At 43.3% G+C, this 17,051-nt stretch overlaps 1 protein-coding gene across 2 annotated transcripts in view; it reads left to right on the forward strand.

The window, feature by feature from the left end:
- The window catches only part of ABCA4 (ATP binding cassette subfamily A member 4), a 1,046,570-nt gene that overhangs the window by 74,105 nt on the left and 955,414 nt on the right, over positions 1 to 17,051 (forward strand). For both annotated transcript variants that reach the window (XM_069231419.1, XM_069231421.1), the window contains exon 2: positions 11,719 to 11,809. In XM_069231419.1, coding sequence (XP_069087520.1) covers positions 11,744 to 11,809 — 66 coding nt within the window. In that variant the 5' untranslated portion in view covers positions 11,719 to 11,743. The remainder of the gene's footprint in view (positions 1 to 11,718; positions 11,810 to 17,051) is intronic.

The following is a 17,051-nucleotide window of genomic DNA, read 5'->3' on the forward strand; positions in this document are numbered from 1 at the left end:
GATGATGCACGTTCCCCCATTTTCTGCACCACATGAGTCCGATCATTTCGGCGTAGGTTAGATGCATTCCTATACTTTTTAACACGTAGACATGCATTAATATAAGTGTGGCAATGTAATTTTGATTGCAATTCCCCGACCAGGTCACTGACGTGGTTCTGCCTGTCCTGCATATATCCATTTGCTAATCTAAGTCATTAATTATATGATTTCACTGTATGCTTGTCTTGCACGTATTATGCACGAGTACAACCCATTTAGATACACAGATTGCACCCATGCATGGTTTTGTGTATCACACTTAATGTATGCATTTACAAATCAAATAAATCCAATCTTGCTTTTAATTGGAAATCACTTTGTGAATAGGACCTCAAGTATTAAAACTATATCACTGTTTGCTTAAGTTTGAATACATATGTTAGTAGGTTGTGTTTTGCTCGAGACTGTGCTGTCGGCAGCTCTCATAATGTGGCATAACAGAAATGTGTTATCAGTTTCTAATTCAAGAAATCATCTTACACCAAGTCCTACTCTTATTTGTGACAGCATAAGTAGACAACAAGACGGCTACCAGCTGCCTTAAATGCCTAGCACGCAGGTTGGATTTAACCTAATCCGGAGAACATCCCTGTTGGTTAGTTGTATTAAAGCTTCCATGGCTTCCCTCCTGCTGTTGAAGGGCTCTATCACTGCATGTGTTCACAACTTCTCCTTTACTCTAAAACCAAGCCATAGGATCCATTAACAGAGACAGTATATTAATGATTTATTAGCAATACATAACTTGGACAGGATTTAAAACTGAGGTGTTGAGGTAATCTACCAGAATATCCTGTTTTAAATATCCTCGTACAAAGATATCGCTCCCAGAATATCGACCAACACCATATTGTGAAGTATAGATCTGCCATTCTTAATTAACTTCGTGTATATGTAGTAAAAATTCAGGCTTATGTGTTTTTGTAGGATAACATTTTTCTACTGGAGAAGCTGAGCTACAACTAGTGAAGATGAAGCCTATTCATGTATATTTATTTTATTTGCAAAGTTTTATCCAGCGCTACAAGGACACGCTGTAGTCTCTTTGTAGGGCTGGAGCAGTCATGTTCACAGAATTGACCAAATTTGTTTACTGAAGTAGGGAAAGAGTCCTTAGGGATGAATTTAATGGATGGGTATCCCTTATGTAGTATTCATAAGACTCTACTCTTCGTAAATGTTATTAGCTATATGCCAGTTGGACCAATTGTGGCTTTAGGAATTTTCTGAAATTTAGGTGGTTGGTTTCTCTCCTGATGAGAGAAATCAACACGTTTCAGCGATTAGGGCCCCATACTCCAGGTACTTGCCTGCAAGCGTGAGTCATTTGAACCTTCTTTGTTCATACAAGCAGGAGATGGCTGCTCAAAGATTGTGGGCTGAGGTATAGCGCGGCCAGTTTTTGGAAGTTCTTCAGGCCTTTGTCCCAGTAGGCCTTTTTATTGTGCATAGGATTTGAAATTTAACTTCTGACTCCTCTGGGAGTCAGTGACGTGACTCCAACTTACACTACTGCAGCAGCAGCTTCCCACAACCTTCTGCTAACACGAATGCTGACCATTGAAAGGCACTTGAACATAGTGTTGTGTCATGGGCCGTAGGGCTATAGTGCAGTAAAAGAAAGATGAGCCAGGAGTGCTCTTGGTAATTGAAGTAAGGGCAGATGCACCCAACTCCCTTGTATTAGCAGGGTCACCTGATTGTTGATGCCTATGTATGGACTGGGTAAGGACAGCCCTCTGGGAGAAGGAGGGTGCCATGACAGGTCCTCAGGATACTACACACAGTGTATCCCTTGCGCGAGGGAGGTGCCAGCAGTAGTTTTGGTAGGGGAAGGAGAAGCATGACCCCCCCCCCCCCCTCACAGTGATATAAAGCACCACCATCATTCCCTCAGTTTGGGTGGTTGTCACTTTGTTGGGGACCCCAAGCCCCAGTATTCCGTGTGCCAAGGAGGCACCAGTGGCAATTTTGGTAGGTAGTGGAAGAGCTAGAAATCCCTGCAGTGGTACAAAGCGACACCATCATTCCCTCTGCACGGTTGTTTGTCAGTTTGTTGGAGGACTCCAAGTCACAAAGCGCCTGTTTGTTGTCACAAACTCAACTTTTGTTTAATTTTGTGTTTACCCTCCTTGGTTTCCTTCTCCTAACTCTGCCATCTTAAAATACTGACGCACTAAGGATTACGGACTACCGAGTACGTAACGTAAGCATACTGTTCTAAACCTTAATCTGAAAATGGGTAAAAGAAAGGTGGACGATCATTTACCCAGTGCAGGGAAGGAGCCGAAGACTGCAAGGAGGCATGCAGCAGAAAATTGCACCCTGCAGGACATTGATAACCTCATAGCAGAAGTGGAGGATATTCTTAGGACCACTGGAATTATGTGATTGTGTGGCTGTTGCGACATAATCCGTTATCTTCTGCGTAATCTGCAGATTTTAACAAAATTTAGTTTCTGTCTCAAATGGTTAAAAAGTTACTAAAAATGCAGCAACTCTTGTTGCCACGTGGTGGAAGGCTCTTTGCAAAGCTGGACAGGTCACCTTTCTGTTGGTTAACACTTTATTTAGTTATTAAACTGGTACTAATGAGGTGCAACCAATGTCCAGACAGGGTTACCAAGTTTAAAATGATGACATAATGAAGTAACACTATTACAAAATGTTCTGCATTATGCCGCATAATTTGCCTTTTCCAGGCGCATAATTTACCTAACCCTGCCGTATAATTTGGCTCTCTCCTGCCACATAATTCCAGTGACCCTGGATATTCTAAATAATGGGAGAAAACAGCCCAAGGAACAGACTTCCAAGTCAAAGACTAAAATCACTCAGTTCTATAAAGGGTCAGAAAATGCTAGTTGTTCTCTTTCGGGTGGTTTAAAAACAACACAAGGGAAAAGAGCTTCCGGCCCTGTTATAGGGCACAATGTTCAGACAACTACTATTAATGTCCCAATTCTACTAGATGCTCCTATGAAGGGCCAGTCTAGTAGTATTCCAAGAGTAATTTGCTCTAACTGCTATTCTCCTTTTGAAAGTTTAGATACAGAAAGGAATTAGCTTTCCACCCTTGAACCTATGCTCAGTATCACAGGGCTAGATGACATCATGCCCATCATAGATTGAGAAGTGCCCCAAATGAGGTGAAACAAGTATTCTCTAGGTTGAAATAAAGGCTTAAAGACTTTCTTTTCAATAAAAGCTTCATTGAGAAACGTGACTTTTCAGACTGTCGATTTATCTGCTCGTCTAAAGGAACCTCCTATCCTCCTTTCAAGTGTAGCTAACTGTGATGGTGTCCCATTGGGTAGTGGGTAGTAGGGGCATTGGAAATGGAGATCTGCCTCACCCTTTTGTCTCCTCCTAACTGAGAGATATTACTAATGATGTCAAAAACGCTGGAGGTTATTGAGTGCCAATACTAGGATGAACTCACTGTTTACCAACCAGCAGGATAGTATTAAAGTTACAACAGCCAACCCTAGCCTTAACAGAATCCCTCTAAACTCTACTTCAAGTAGTAGCAGGACATTTGAGCATATCAAGCAGTAAAGTGTAAATGCTAACACAAATAACTGGGGCCTCCGCCATTGGCTTATCCCAGAAACCCTGCCTTCCCACTGCAAGTCATTAGGAAACCCTCAGTTTATATGATCAATGTTCCTAAGTTAAGGAAGGGGCAAAGGGAATGCCCATCATCTTTCATAAATAGAGTGACCCACTAGATATGTTTTCAGCATCATTGTTTTTCTTTAATCCACTCAGATATTGCTCAAGTACAGTGCTTGACTAATACCGACACTGAGAATGACACAGTAAAACTAACCCTGATGGATTCTAATTTAGTGGATGGGTTACTGGCCATGGGTGTGCGTACCTTCTCACCTTTAGGGTCTACCATACAATTCAAAAGTAGTCCACAATCCATAATTTAGGAAGCATCTTGCTTCCAGGACACACGTATACCCAGCAACAAAGCATCAACCGCCAGTTGTAATACTTTCCAGGATCCACCCGTCCCTATAAAATTGGACAATTTCCCTCTGGAAGAGAATATTTGACTGAATACCAATAGAATCGTTTATAAACACTTTGAAACTTTAAATAACTCTATTTGCTTCCTTTGTTAACAACTGATGAGCCACACTCTACAACTTGTTCCTTTCACTGCCCCGACCCACCTCCTTTTGTAAAAGGGAGTTTTCTCCCATTTAGATTTTATCTTGGAATGCAGCAGGATTGTGAGGGAAATCCAAACTTCCAGAGTGAGGAACTTTTATGGAACAATTTGACATCATACTTATGCAGGAAACATACGCTCAGAAACTTATATTTAGAACAGGCTATACAAAATATAGTGTGAAGGCAATCCCATCTAGAGCTGGATGCCCATCTTGGGGGTTGCTAATTTGGGTTGGAAATTCTCTCAATCTAGTTACCAAAAAACTCGAAATGGCTAGTTTAGATATCATTGGGCTACAGTTAAATGGTAGCAATGGACGTAAAATAACACTTTGTAATGTATATGAACGTACCACCCATAAAAATGCACAATCTCCTACGTTAAAAATGTTTGAAAGTCAGTCAGATAAGTCCCCCTCTTGATTGCTGGGGGTTTAATGTTACTTTTGAGCAATTAGATGGCACCTTCCCTATTATAGACATGGAAGATGAGGCCCGGGGTATCCAGAAGATGGATTCAAAATCGTTATGTCCTTGGCCCGCTCTTACCATGCAACTATTGTATTGTATTGTATTGTAATCGTATTTATATAGCGCTTACTACCCCTGATGAGGCGTCGAAGCGCTTTTTGATGAGTAGCACGCTACTCTGGAACCCAACAAGAATTAGTGATGGATTAGTATCGGGAAATAATGAGTACAGTTTTAGTATTATTATGAGTTAATTTGAGCTGCGGATATGAGAGTTTGTTAGTTAGATTGACTGTAGTAATGGAGGGGTGGAGGAGGAAAGAAATCCAGAAGTGTTAATTGGGAGTATATCCTTCATTTACTCAGCCCAAAGGCTTGGTATGAGTGAAGGGGGGTGGAGGAGGGAAGAGTATGTGGAAGGGTTAGGGAGAGCATAGTAGCAGGGTCAGATAAATGCAGGAGAATTTAGTAGGGTTGTGTGGGAGGTCACAGTAGTAGAGTGAGGTTTCGTGAGTTAGATGTGGAAGCGGAGGGAAGAGCTTAGGCAGAGTTATCTAGGAGATGAAAGTAGTAGAAGGGATTTGGGATGAGTCAGAGTGAGAATGGAGGATAGTTTGATAGAGACATGACATATGATGATGAGTAGATAAGTGTGATAAGATGAGAGCAGGGATTCATAGATATCTAGGATAACAACCCACCCAGGAGTCATGCAATGATCCACGAACATGCCAAGCACAGAACCAACATATACACATACATACATAGATATATATATACACACACACATGAATACACACACATATGCACATACAATACATAATTAGAACCATGGGTAAAAAATACTTAGTCAAACAGGTTTAAAGAGTGTGTATTTTATTGTTATGACATAGTAGCAATACATATTTTCTAAAGAAACTATAAATAAATACAAATATACACATAATCTGGAAAAATATTTATCAACATAGGCATATGCAGTTCATAGTTGTTTGAATATGGTGGTTATGAAGGAAAGAGCCAACTCTTGAGTAGTTTTCTGAAGACAAGAAAGTTATCTGTGGCTCTTATAGTTGGGGGTAATGAATTCCATAGTTTGGCTGCTTGGACGGAGAAGGATTTACCACCTATAGTCTTTTTCTTGTATGGTGGTGTTCTAAGGCAGGGTGCCAATCTTGAGCGGAGGTTTCTTTGTTGGATGTATTTGGTAATTTTCTTTCTGATAAAAAGCGGTCCTGTTCCATGTATAGCTTTGTTGGTGATACAAAGCAGCTTGAAAGTGCATCTTCTGGCAACGGGTAACCAGTGTAGTGCTCTCAAGGCAGGGGAGATGTGGGCTTGCGGCTTTACATGTAATAGTAGCCTGGCTGCGGAATTCTGGATACGTTGTAGTTTTTTCATAACAGATAGAGATGATCCATGGTAGAGGCCATTGGCATAATCCAATTTGGATAGTACAAGCGAGATAGTAGCTTGCACCTTGTGTGGAAATCCGAGGTGGGGGAAGATGCGTCATAAAGTCTTCAAGGTGATGAAGCTTGTTTGTGCTAATTTGTCCACTTGAGCATTCATAGTTAACTTGGAATCCATGGTGATTCCTAGGTTTTTAACTTCCTTGGATAATTGAGGAGGTGGTCCGAGATTGTCAGGCCAGAAGCACAGAGGGTCATAACTTTTCCAGTCACCACATATGAGTTTTTCTGTTTTGGAGGTATTTAGTTTGAGATGGCTCCAGGTCATCCACTGATCAACGGCTCTGAGGCAACTGAAAATTTGTGAGTTTTCAATGTTTTTGGGGCATTCTAATTTAAGTAGTCATCTGCATAGTTGTAGCATGTGAGATGGAAATCATTGATCAGGTCTTGGAAAGATATCATGTAGATGTTGAAAAGCAAAGGTGAGATGATTGAGCCTTGGGGGACCCCTGCTTTTGTGAGGTAGGGTTCGGACGAGAAGGGGGCGAGTGGATGATATTAGATCATTTTTGAAGATAGGAAGTAATCCAGTCGAGAGCAATCCCTTGTATGCCGGCTTTGTGGAGTCTTTGAGTTAGGGTGTCATGGGCAACCGTGTCAAAGGCAGACGAGAGGTCCAAGAGAAGTAGTGCAGCAACTCCATTGTGGTCGACTGTGTTTTTAAGATCATCCCAGATTGCTATGAGTGCTGATTCAGTGCTTCTTCCTGGGTGGAATCCAGTTTGGAAATCTGAAAGTATAGAATTGTCTTCAATGAATTGTGACATCTGGGCGAATGCTGCTCTTTCTATCAATTTGCCCAGGAAAGGTCCGTTTGTGATTGGTCTGTAGTTGTTGGGGTCTTGCGGGTCTAGGTTTGTTTTCTTTAATAAAGGTCGTATGTATGCCTTTTTCAGGTCTACAGGAAAAGTTCCTGAAGTTAAAGAGTTGTTGATTATTCTTCTTACAGGTGTGGCAGCAGAAGTAGATCGAAGAATGTTCTTGAAGATTTGTGGTGGGCAAGGGTCAGAAGGGCAACCAGAAGGTCTGCTTGCTTTGACCAAATCCATAAATTCATCCTGGGATATTTGTTTGAAGGACTGTAGAGGTTGGGTTGGTTTATTCTTAAAGGGTATTTTAGGAAAGGGGTTGGTGCTGATGGTTTTCTTCTGTTTTAAATAGGAGTCCAATGTGTCTGCCTTGGTTGTGTAGTGAGTTGCCAATTTGTTTGTGAAATCTTGAGTAGTGGGATGACTTCCTTTCATGCATGTAGGTTTTCATTGAGAATTTTATAAAATTCCTTGGTTGTAGATTGAGCATTTTGAATTCTGTCTGAGTAGTATCTTTTTTTAGCTTTTTTGATTGATGATTTGTCTCTCACTTTAATATATCATCTGCGTCCTTGCAATGCGCAATTCAAATCGGACAGGCAGAGCATTTACATTCTCTAGAGGGAAATGTCAGAATAATAGGAAGACTGTGGATGGTCCAATATATTTGCTAATCCGCACATTACTGCATATTTATAATGAATTTACCAAAGCCTTTGGTTAATTTGAGAACTGTCCAGTTTGCCCGATCCTTATACTAGTTTGCCACAATTCCATGTTCAGGGCCCTGAAAAGGCTTTACACAAAACATTTTTTTCTTCCTCAAAATCAATAATTCATCAGCCTTCTCCTTGGTTCCCTCCTGAATGCCGAAAGACCAAAGCATAATTAATTAAATTCATTACATCGGGAGAACGAGAGGCAATAAGGGAAGCAAGTTCTCAATTTAAACGTATAGTAGCTTCTTCTAAGCAGAGCTGGATTGATTTGAACTGGAACTCCCTTATTGAGGCATCAAGGCAGAGTGACACTACAGCCATTTGACATATCTTGGCACATAGTAGTAGACGTTCTGCCAAACCCCTAGAGTTTTGTGTGAAAACACAACAATGGGTGGACCACTTTACAGAAATGTGTGCTGCAAATATTTATTTAGAACCTAATTCTAACCTGCTAGATTTCCATCAAATAGCCCATGATTCAGTTCAGTTTTCCATGGAGGGCTATTTAATCTCTCCAACCGAGGAATGTTCCTGGCCCAGATAGGATCCAAAGTGACTTTTACCACTCAGAACCCTCTGCATGGGGCCCTTACATCAGTGCTATATCAAACAAGAGCATGGCTGGGGAAAGAATTGCAGATTCATGGCGTAGCGCTGAGATTATTCCACTATTTAAAAAAGGGAGTAAGACCCTCCCCGGTAATTACCATCCCATTAGCCTGATTGACAATTTGGAGAAGGTATTTTGTCACCAGGTTCTAGATAAATTGCTTGAATGGATCACCTTCAAACTCCTCATCCACGCTCACAAGGCTCTCCACGGCGCAGGCCCTGCCTACCTCAATAAGCATCTCAGCTTCCACGTTCCCACCTGCCAGCTCCGCTCCGCCAAACTCGCCCTCGCCACCGTCCCCTGCATCCACCATACCACAACCGGCGGCAGATCCTTCTCCCACCTCGCTGACAAAACCTGGAACTCCCTCCCCGTCAAACTACGTCTGACCCAAGACCTCCTGACCTTCAGGAAACGACTCAAGACCTGGCTATTCGGGCAGTAGCATCCCCCCCAGCGCCTTGAGACCCTAACGGGTGAGTAGCACACTTAACAAGTGATTGATTGATTAATGATTCACAGGTTATTTCTGCATTACAGGCAGGGTTTTTGTTAAGGTGTGCATGATCAATCTGATCTTCCGCTTTAACCTTATTCTGTGGAAATATCTGAAGCTATCCAAAGGCCACCTATATGTGGCATTTGTACATTTAAGGGTGTACTTAGATTTAGTCAATAGGGAAAGTAATGGTCCTCACTCGTGTCAATAGGAGTTAATCCTGCTCTGCTGGAAATTCTGATGATAGTCCATGATGGTAATTTCATCCAAGTAAGATTGAGGAGAGGTGGCAAACTCACAGATTGCATGCCTGTTGAGTGTGTGATGCATCAAGGAAATGTGCTCACTCCTACTTTGTTCTCCGTCTACCTAAATGAGGTTATTAAATACCTAGGTTCCTGGTATAATGCCTCGCCAAAGTTAGGTGGTACCCTAGACCCAGCAATGTTGTTTGCTGGCGACACTCTTCTGGTTTCCAGTACCTTGCTAGGACTACAGACCTTGCTTCATAGCATTATACCCTGCCTGGACCACAGACCTTGCTTAATAGCTTTACTGACTTCTGTGATCACAAAGGATTGGAAGTGAACACTTTTAAAACTAAGGTGATGACGTTCATTCCTCACTGGTCTTTTAGAGGAAGGTCTTTATGAAGGGTTTACCCTTGCATTCTGCTGATAAATGTGATTACCTGGGCATTAGAATAGACCAACGTATTTCATGGAGAACACATTTATTAACAAGTATTTGCAATGCAACGGTCTCACATTTGCTTGAGTTAGAGCTATTAGAGTTGTAAACTCCTAACCGGACTTTTCTTTCCACATAAATTGAAAGAAAAAAAACAAGCGGAATCGCAGTATGTAAAACCCAGCATGATCGCGCTGAAATTAAAAACCCAAAAAAATGAGCACGATTGCGCTATGTAAAACCCAGTGCGATCGCGCTGCATGGAAAATAAAAAGATAAAGTAGTGCAGAAACCACTGAAAACATGGAGCCTCGTATGTTTTCAGTAGTTGGCCGGTGCACTCGAGGAGGGCTGAAAAGGCATGACGTATGCATGCCTTTCACTAATGAAATCAAACAGATTTTAAGAGGCAAGCTCACCGACCAATGAAAGTGACAGGCATGACATGGGTGTAGTTAAAAGCCGAAGAGAGATTACAACAGGGACGGAGCGCTTTGTGCGCTCGACTCTAAAAAAGTGAGTTGTTCTTCCTACATAGGGCCTCTGCGATTATCAAAAAATATAGAGCTCCCGCGCTGAAATCTGTTTCTCTGGCCATCTAGGTTTACTGTGCTAAATCTCAAACTGCGGCATTGTATGGGGCAGAAATTTGGGGAGTTGGTAAGTTAACTAGTCTGATCTCAAAGGAAAATAGATCTGTTAAATCTCTATATAGTCTGCCCCAAAGTATCCCCTCAATTCCTTTATTTTTGATGCAGGCTTGAAAGAGTCGGAGACCTAGCCATCTCAAGACCCTTGCTCGGTTGGGTTAAACTATGGACCACTCCTGAGCTACACCACTATAGGTCTGCCCTAGTAGAAATTATAAATAGAGGGTGTAAGTATGTGAAATCCCCACGTTGCAACACATCAAATCTAATTTTATTGAAAGAGGCATGGCAAAATGTTGGCATGACCCAGCATCAATTAATAAAAGTACTACGGCCTCTTTAAAAGAGGCATTTTGGAAATACACAGGGACGCAATTACACCTTGCCAAGCCCGAACACTTTACATTAAATTTAGACCTGGCAAGCTGTTCACTAGCAATTGGAAGATCAACCCACTTAGATCTCCACACTGCATATCATGCAACAACATGGTTGAAGGTGCAGAACACATTTTATTTTGCTGTCCTCTTTCGATTAAGTCTGGACTGGCATGGATCAGGCCACTTTGCCTGGCCTTAGGTGTGAGACAATATAAAATCACCCTTCCCATTCTTTGGAGAGATACTAGTCCTATCATAGTCTTTGCCTCTAGTCGTTATTTATATGCAGTCTGGCTTTTTAGAAAGAAGTTGTCTCTTCCGTTACGACTATTGGTCCAATCGTACTCAAAATGAAATTAGTCAAAAATGCACAAATGAGTTTATGATCTTAGAAAACCCTTGGTACTGTATTATTGTAATTCATATGTATAATACGCACTTTACAGTTAAATTTACAAAAAATAATTGCTTGCATATTTTATCTCTCGTTGTAATATTTCAGTCCCTTTGTGGGCAGACTGGCTTCTTACCACTTTTTACTATTTTGTTTTTGTGTACTAACCAAGAAATTTAAAAGCAATTACAATGTTAATTTGATTATATAGATAATTTGAGCCGATAATATGCACTTGTATTAATTATCTGATTGTTCGCTATTGTTTTATCATGCATTCACAGTTTTATGTTTGTTTAATGTCATAATTTGAATGAATTGTCTTTTTCGAAGTTGTAGGGGCGTAGTCCCCGAAATAAACGTTTGGACTTCTGCTACCACACACAGTGCATGCCCACTAGGTTGATGACTTTAGTTCAGGAATACTAAGTGCTGGGCCTGCAGTGGCCAGGACAAATAGTGTTCAGGGCCGTGTAGCAATCAGAACTGCACACAGGTATATACAAAAATACTTACATTTAAAATATTCACCACAAGCACAACTATAATTGCAAAAACAAATAGGGCGTTATATGACAACACATGTATTTTTATCAATGGGACTAAAAGTGTTTTTCTGTGGCAAAAGAGAAGAATTGAGACCATGCTAAAACCGTGTGTGTGCCCGGCAACTGGTGGCATTCCAGCCTGCCCCTAGTAGTACGTGCAGTGTGGTTTGTGGCTGTCGCCGCAGGGGGGTGGTGATTTTGTGCTCTATTGTAATCTAGTATTTTTGTCTGATCAAGGTAGGTCCACTGACGCTGCCCAAGCATGATGTTCAGCAAACATACCAAACTGCTTCTTTGGAAGAACTGGACCCTCAGAAAACGACAAAAGGTAAGCGTTTGATTTGGAGGAAGTGAAATAAAGGTCAGAGGACAAATGTACCTGTAGGTTTACTGGCAGCATATTCTATTCTGCCGGTGTCTGGACCGGCCAGTTTACCATATTCTATGTTAGTTAGCTGTGGCTTCCCCTAATCGTTCTCTCCTCCACTCTTTGCTTTCTCCCACCACGTGCTTTAGTGCTCTGCCAGAATATCGCAAGTCGAAATATCGACCTATATATTGAGATCATAATATAGACCACCCCGTTGAAATCACCATAGCAGATTTAATAATAGAAACTCCATACCTAGCTTGACATTACCAAGCAAATATTACACATGTGTAATTTATCCTTAACATAAGGCTCAGGTAACCTGAAGGAAGATTGGAACATCAGGGTTTGTCTCAGTATTTTTCTTCTCCTCATCATTATTTCTGTATATTAATATTTCTGATTCTTTCAGTGTGAACCAGCATGCTTTAGAACCAAAACACTGTCTCCCTTCGACTACTTGCTGAAGCATTAACTCACAAAAGTGGGTAGCCCAAACCGGGAACCCTTCTTGACAGTACTTTTCCAGACACTTTTGGGCACATTTACTATTATGTCACTCAGTGCGGCATAGCAAGTGAAATTGTTGTGCTGCGATGCATGAAAGGGAGATGGCTTAAGTGCCCCATATTTACAGAGATAGGGAGCATTTTTGCTGCCTCTTCATGCTGGCGTAATGTGTGCTGCCTAGCGCCAATGCAGGCACCCTGGCACCAATGTGTAAGGGTGCCTATATTGCAGGCACTTTCCTGTCCTAAAACAATCCTTAGAGGCATATTCCTCTTTCCAAGTATGCTGCAGGAGGCAGCACACACAGAAAGAGGAAGTAACGTGGAGAAATAAAGATATTTCTTCTCACTCTGCCTCTGTTGGTTAGGCGCACCATTGTGGCACAAACCCAGGTTTACAAGTGTTTGTACAACTGAGAGTGCATCAAGATACATGGGTGGAGGCATGGGAACGCCCATGCTCTACTTATGTAATGCTTACCTGATGCAAAGTGACACAGAGCATCACTACGCGTTACTTTGCATTTACTGTAGGGAAGTGTCCTTTTGACATGGTCACCCCACCCCACTTTTTTCCGGGTTTCTGGTGTAATTTTGACTGTCAGTTCACTGGGTCTCTGCCAACCAGGTCCCCAGTTCCAGATCTCTTTCCCCAAAACTGAAAAATTGTTTTGCACAATTGGCAAAACCTTTGGATCCCACTTTAAGTCCCTCGCAAATGGTGCCCCTGGCACCTAGGGCATGGGGTACTAAAGGAATGCACCTGAAGGCTGCAGCACTAATTGTGCCACCCCCAGGGCCCCTTTCACCTAGTGCACACAGAGCTGCTTTTGCAGGCTGCATGTCCTCGAGCAGAACTAAAATGAAAACACGGCATGGCACCCAGCCTGTGTGCCCTGTCCCTTTTACACTGCATATAATATATATAAGTTACCCTTCTAGCAGGCCTTTCAGCCCTAAAGGCAGAGTGCAATATATTACATGTTAGGGCATACCTGCATGAGCAGATATGCCCATGCTATGTTGATTTTCAGACATAGTAGATGAACAGGGAAGCCATTTTTAATGCATGTGCTGGACACTGCTCATCATACGTTTCCCAGCTACATGATGGCTTCTGTGAATCCTGGGATGTTTGGTATCAAACGTCTCAGAATAACAAACCCTCACTGACCCCAGTGAGGGATTTATTAAAGAATGCATACAGAGGGCAACTTAGAAGTGTTCCCTTAAAACCTATCAGCTACTGGTGTGCTGACTGACTGGTCCTGACAAGTTCAGCCACCACAGATGCATTTCTGATCATCACCTCCCTCCACCTCCCAGCGGAAGTGGTCACAAGAAGGGTGTAGTCACCCTAAAGGTGGTCAGCCACATTGCTGATGTGGAATAAAGCCTGCTTGATCTGGGTCCACAAGCCCGTTCATGAAAGGGTTTAGCGATGCTCCAAGATGCCAGTGAACAGTTTAGCGTCTGTATTAAGGAGTGAGATGGGCCAGTAGGACCCACATTCCTCTGGGTCTTTGCCCGGCTTTGGGATTTCAGCAATGGTCGCGTCAAGCATACTATGAGGAAGGGAATTGGTCTCTGAGATCGAGTTGAATAGTCCTGTGAGGATTGGTGCTAAAAAGTTTTATAGATGAGTGCGGTGAAGCCGTCTTGGCCCGGTGGCTTCCCAGTCTTCAGTCGAGAAATAGCCGAAAGCTCTTCATCGACCTTAATTGGCTTATTGAAGGAGAATGCATCACCTGGGGGAAGCGAACTAAGAGCACACTTATCTAAGCATGGGGAGGGGTTGGTGTTGATAGAGGTGTTGGCCGCATACAGAGATCGGTAGAATTCGCAAAAAGTACCTGCAATTTGGGAATCTGGCCACGCCTCTCCCGTAGGTAAAACTGCACCATTTTAATAGTATTGGCGTGGATGCATGCCCTTAGTTTATGAGCTATAAGCTTTCTGCAGCAGTTGCCCCCCACGTAGTATTTATGTTTTAGTCTTACAATGACGTATTCTGCTCGATCACAATCTAAACGCCTCAGTAGTAGATGGGTTCTTTCTAACTCTCTGCAGACTCTGGGGTGCCCCCGTGCATTTGTGAATGCACTGCCACTTTCTGCTCAAACTGGAGTTGTCACTCCATTAAGGTAATCTTTGATAAAGCGTCTTAAGGTTTCCACTGTGCTCTGTGTCAGGAGTATGGTGTCGCAGAATCTCCAGCTAGGAGACCGAAAATTGCATAAGTCAAGTTGGGTCGTTAATGTGAGTGGAGCATGGTGTGATAAGGATCTGGGCTCAATGGTAATGTCCTGAATGTGAGCTTGAAAGGCTGGAGAGGCTAGGAAGTAGTCAATGTGGGTGTATCTTTTCATTGCTGCTGAGTAGAAGGTGTAGTCCCAAGAGTTTGGGTGTACTTCCTGATATATGTCTTTCAAACCACAGTCCCTAAGCCACCCAAGCCCTGCCGGGGAGAAAGCACCTGTGGCCCGACCAGTCTAGGTCATTGTCCATGACTAAGCTAAGGCTGCCTCCCACGAGGATCGCTGTGTCGGGAGTAGCCAGTGTCAGGGCAGGGGCTTTTGTGATGAATGCTTCTTAATGCACATTGGGGAGTAGATTGCAGCTAATGTAAAGTGGAATGAACCCAACCTCACTCTAAATGCCAGGTATCTGCCTTTTATCTCGTGTACTTTGGTGAGGAATTCCCCTGGAAATGATTTTTTATACAAGGATCGCCACTCCCCATGTTTCGTGTCTGCAAAGGACCATTACTGTTGAGGGAACCGCTTGGAGCGCATACAGTAGACATCTTTAGACGTTTGTTTCTTCCAATAAGCAAATATGGCTCTTAGTGTGCTGAAGTAGGGAGAGGATTGCCAACTGTTTTGCAAGTTATTGAGGCTCAGACATTTAAGTGTCAAGTGTGTTTAGAGATAGGAGGGGTGAATGACACCTGCGTGCTATGAATGGAGGTGTGTTGGGCGCGATGTTCATTATGCCTGTGCTGGGGTTCACTAGACATATTGTTCTTTCTTTGTAGAGAGAAGGAGGCGAGTAAAACAAATAACAGTGTAGCACAACAGGTGCAGCACCAAACATGTAACAAAGTCCCCGGTTCGAGGCAACCCATAAGGAGGGTGTCAATCTTGGCTCAAGGGTGTTCGGTAGGGTTTGGTTAAACTGCTCAAAGGGCTCCGCCGCCTCAGGCCCGGCTGTCGCAGCACAGCAGACTAGGAGCCCAAAGTTTAGGTATAGGACATATTCTTCATGATGGAGTTTTCTCTCAGTATCTATGTGTTGGTGCCAGAGGTGATATTGTCTAGGACCGCATGTCGCTCCTGTGCTCGTACTCTAGATGATGGTCTAGTGTGTTTTCATCATCAAGCCACACGTTTCCACATAAGAAGGCCCCCGGGGGGCCTCTAGGTCAAGGAGACTTCTGCCATGTCCAGAACCAGTCGGGCCTCTTTGATTGTTTTCACTTGACGCAGCTGGCCGTCAAAGCGAAATATAAGTCTGAATGGGTGTCCCCAGCTGAAAGGGACGTTGTGAGACCAGAGCTGATCTGTAATTGGAGCAGGGTGTGTCCTCTGAACTAAATACATTGCTGACTGCGCCCCTGCCAGAGAATGTCCTCTTTAATCAGAAAGTTGTGGACGCATGCTAAGATTCTGAGGGTCTCGACCCAGTGCCTCCTGGGCGTCCGGTTCTGTGTACGCGATCAAGTAGTATATCTTTGTTGTCCTTATATCGCAGGATTGAGTGAAACAGGGCTGTGGTGTATTCTCTAATGTCCTCCACCTAGGCCCCATTAGGGTCAACTCTGACTCGAATGTTATGATGGCAAGAGCGATGTTCAAGGTCCTCAGACATTATCTGTAGTTGATCTGTAGTTGATCCTGCTGCTCCCGTAGTTGGAGGATCTCCTGCCAGATTTGTTCAGTATCTTCATCCCTCGCAATCTCGTTGTCTTCCAGACCCAAGACCCGCTCCCCAGTCGAGGTAAGATCAGATCACAGTTTGCATAGTTCCTGGAAGAGGTCTCTCCGCAGGTCCTGGAGATCAGTCTTTAAGGAGTCAAACAGTGAGGTGAGGAAGCCCCTCGTGTCCGGTGCGAGTTCGCCATCAGCTGGTCCCCCGTTTTCAGCCATCAGTGGGGATTGTGAGATGTTGTCCATAATTTAGGTTTGTGCTGACGTGGATCTGGTCAGCATCTCATGAACTGACTGTTCCTTTTTATGTTTCGAGGTAGCCATTTTCTAAAGATTGTGCAACTCTGCTCAATATGGGCTTCCATGCAGGGCGCGTCAGCTCACAGGCCGCTTTACTGGAGGGGGCCCCGGAGCTGTTGCCCTCTCTCGTGTTCCAGGCTCTTGCAAGGTGGCGTCATCTGTTGTTTTTGCATTTGTCGCCCCAAGTGGGAAGGGTATGCCCAGACGTGGGTCCCGTGCTTGCTATGCCCCCAGATTCAAGCTAGCCTGGCAGATGAAGGGTGATACCCTGAAACCGGTCCCAGGATACTTGTTTCTGGTCCAGGGAGGACCTGGCCTGGTAGTTTGGGCTGGACTTTTCCTATGGGGAACAGGGTCAAGACTGATTTGCATATGGCTGGGTCCAAACTGGAATGGCATGGTAAGCAAAAAAACTGATGGATTAAACCCAGATCTGCACCCCCATTGAGTCACCCTGTTGAG

The sequence above is a fragment of the Pleurodeles waltl genome, chromosome 4_2 (genome assembly GCF_031143425.1).
Source record: "Pleurodeles waltl isolate 20211129_DDA chromosome 4_2, aPleWal1.hap1.20221129, whole genome shotgun sequence".
NCBI lineage: Eukaryota > Metazoa > Chordata > Amphibia > Caudata > Salamandridae > Pleurodeles > Pleurodeles waltl.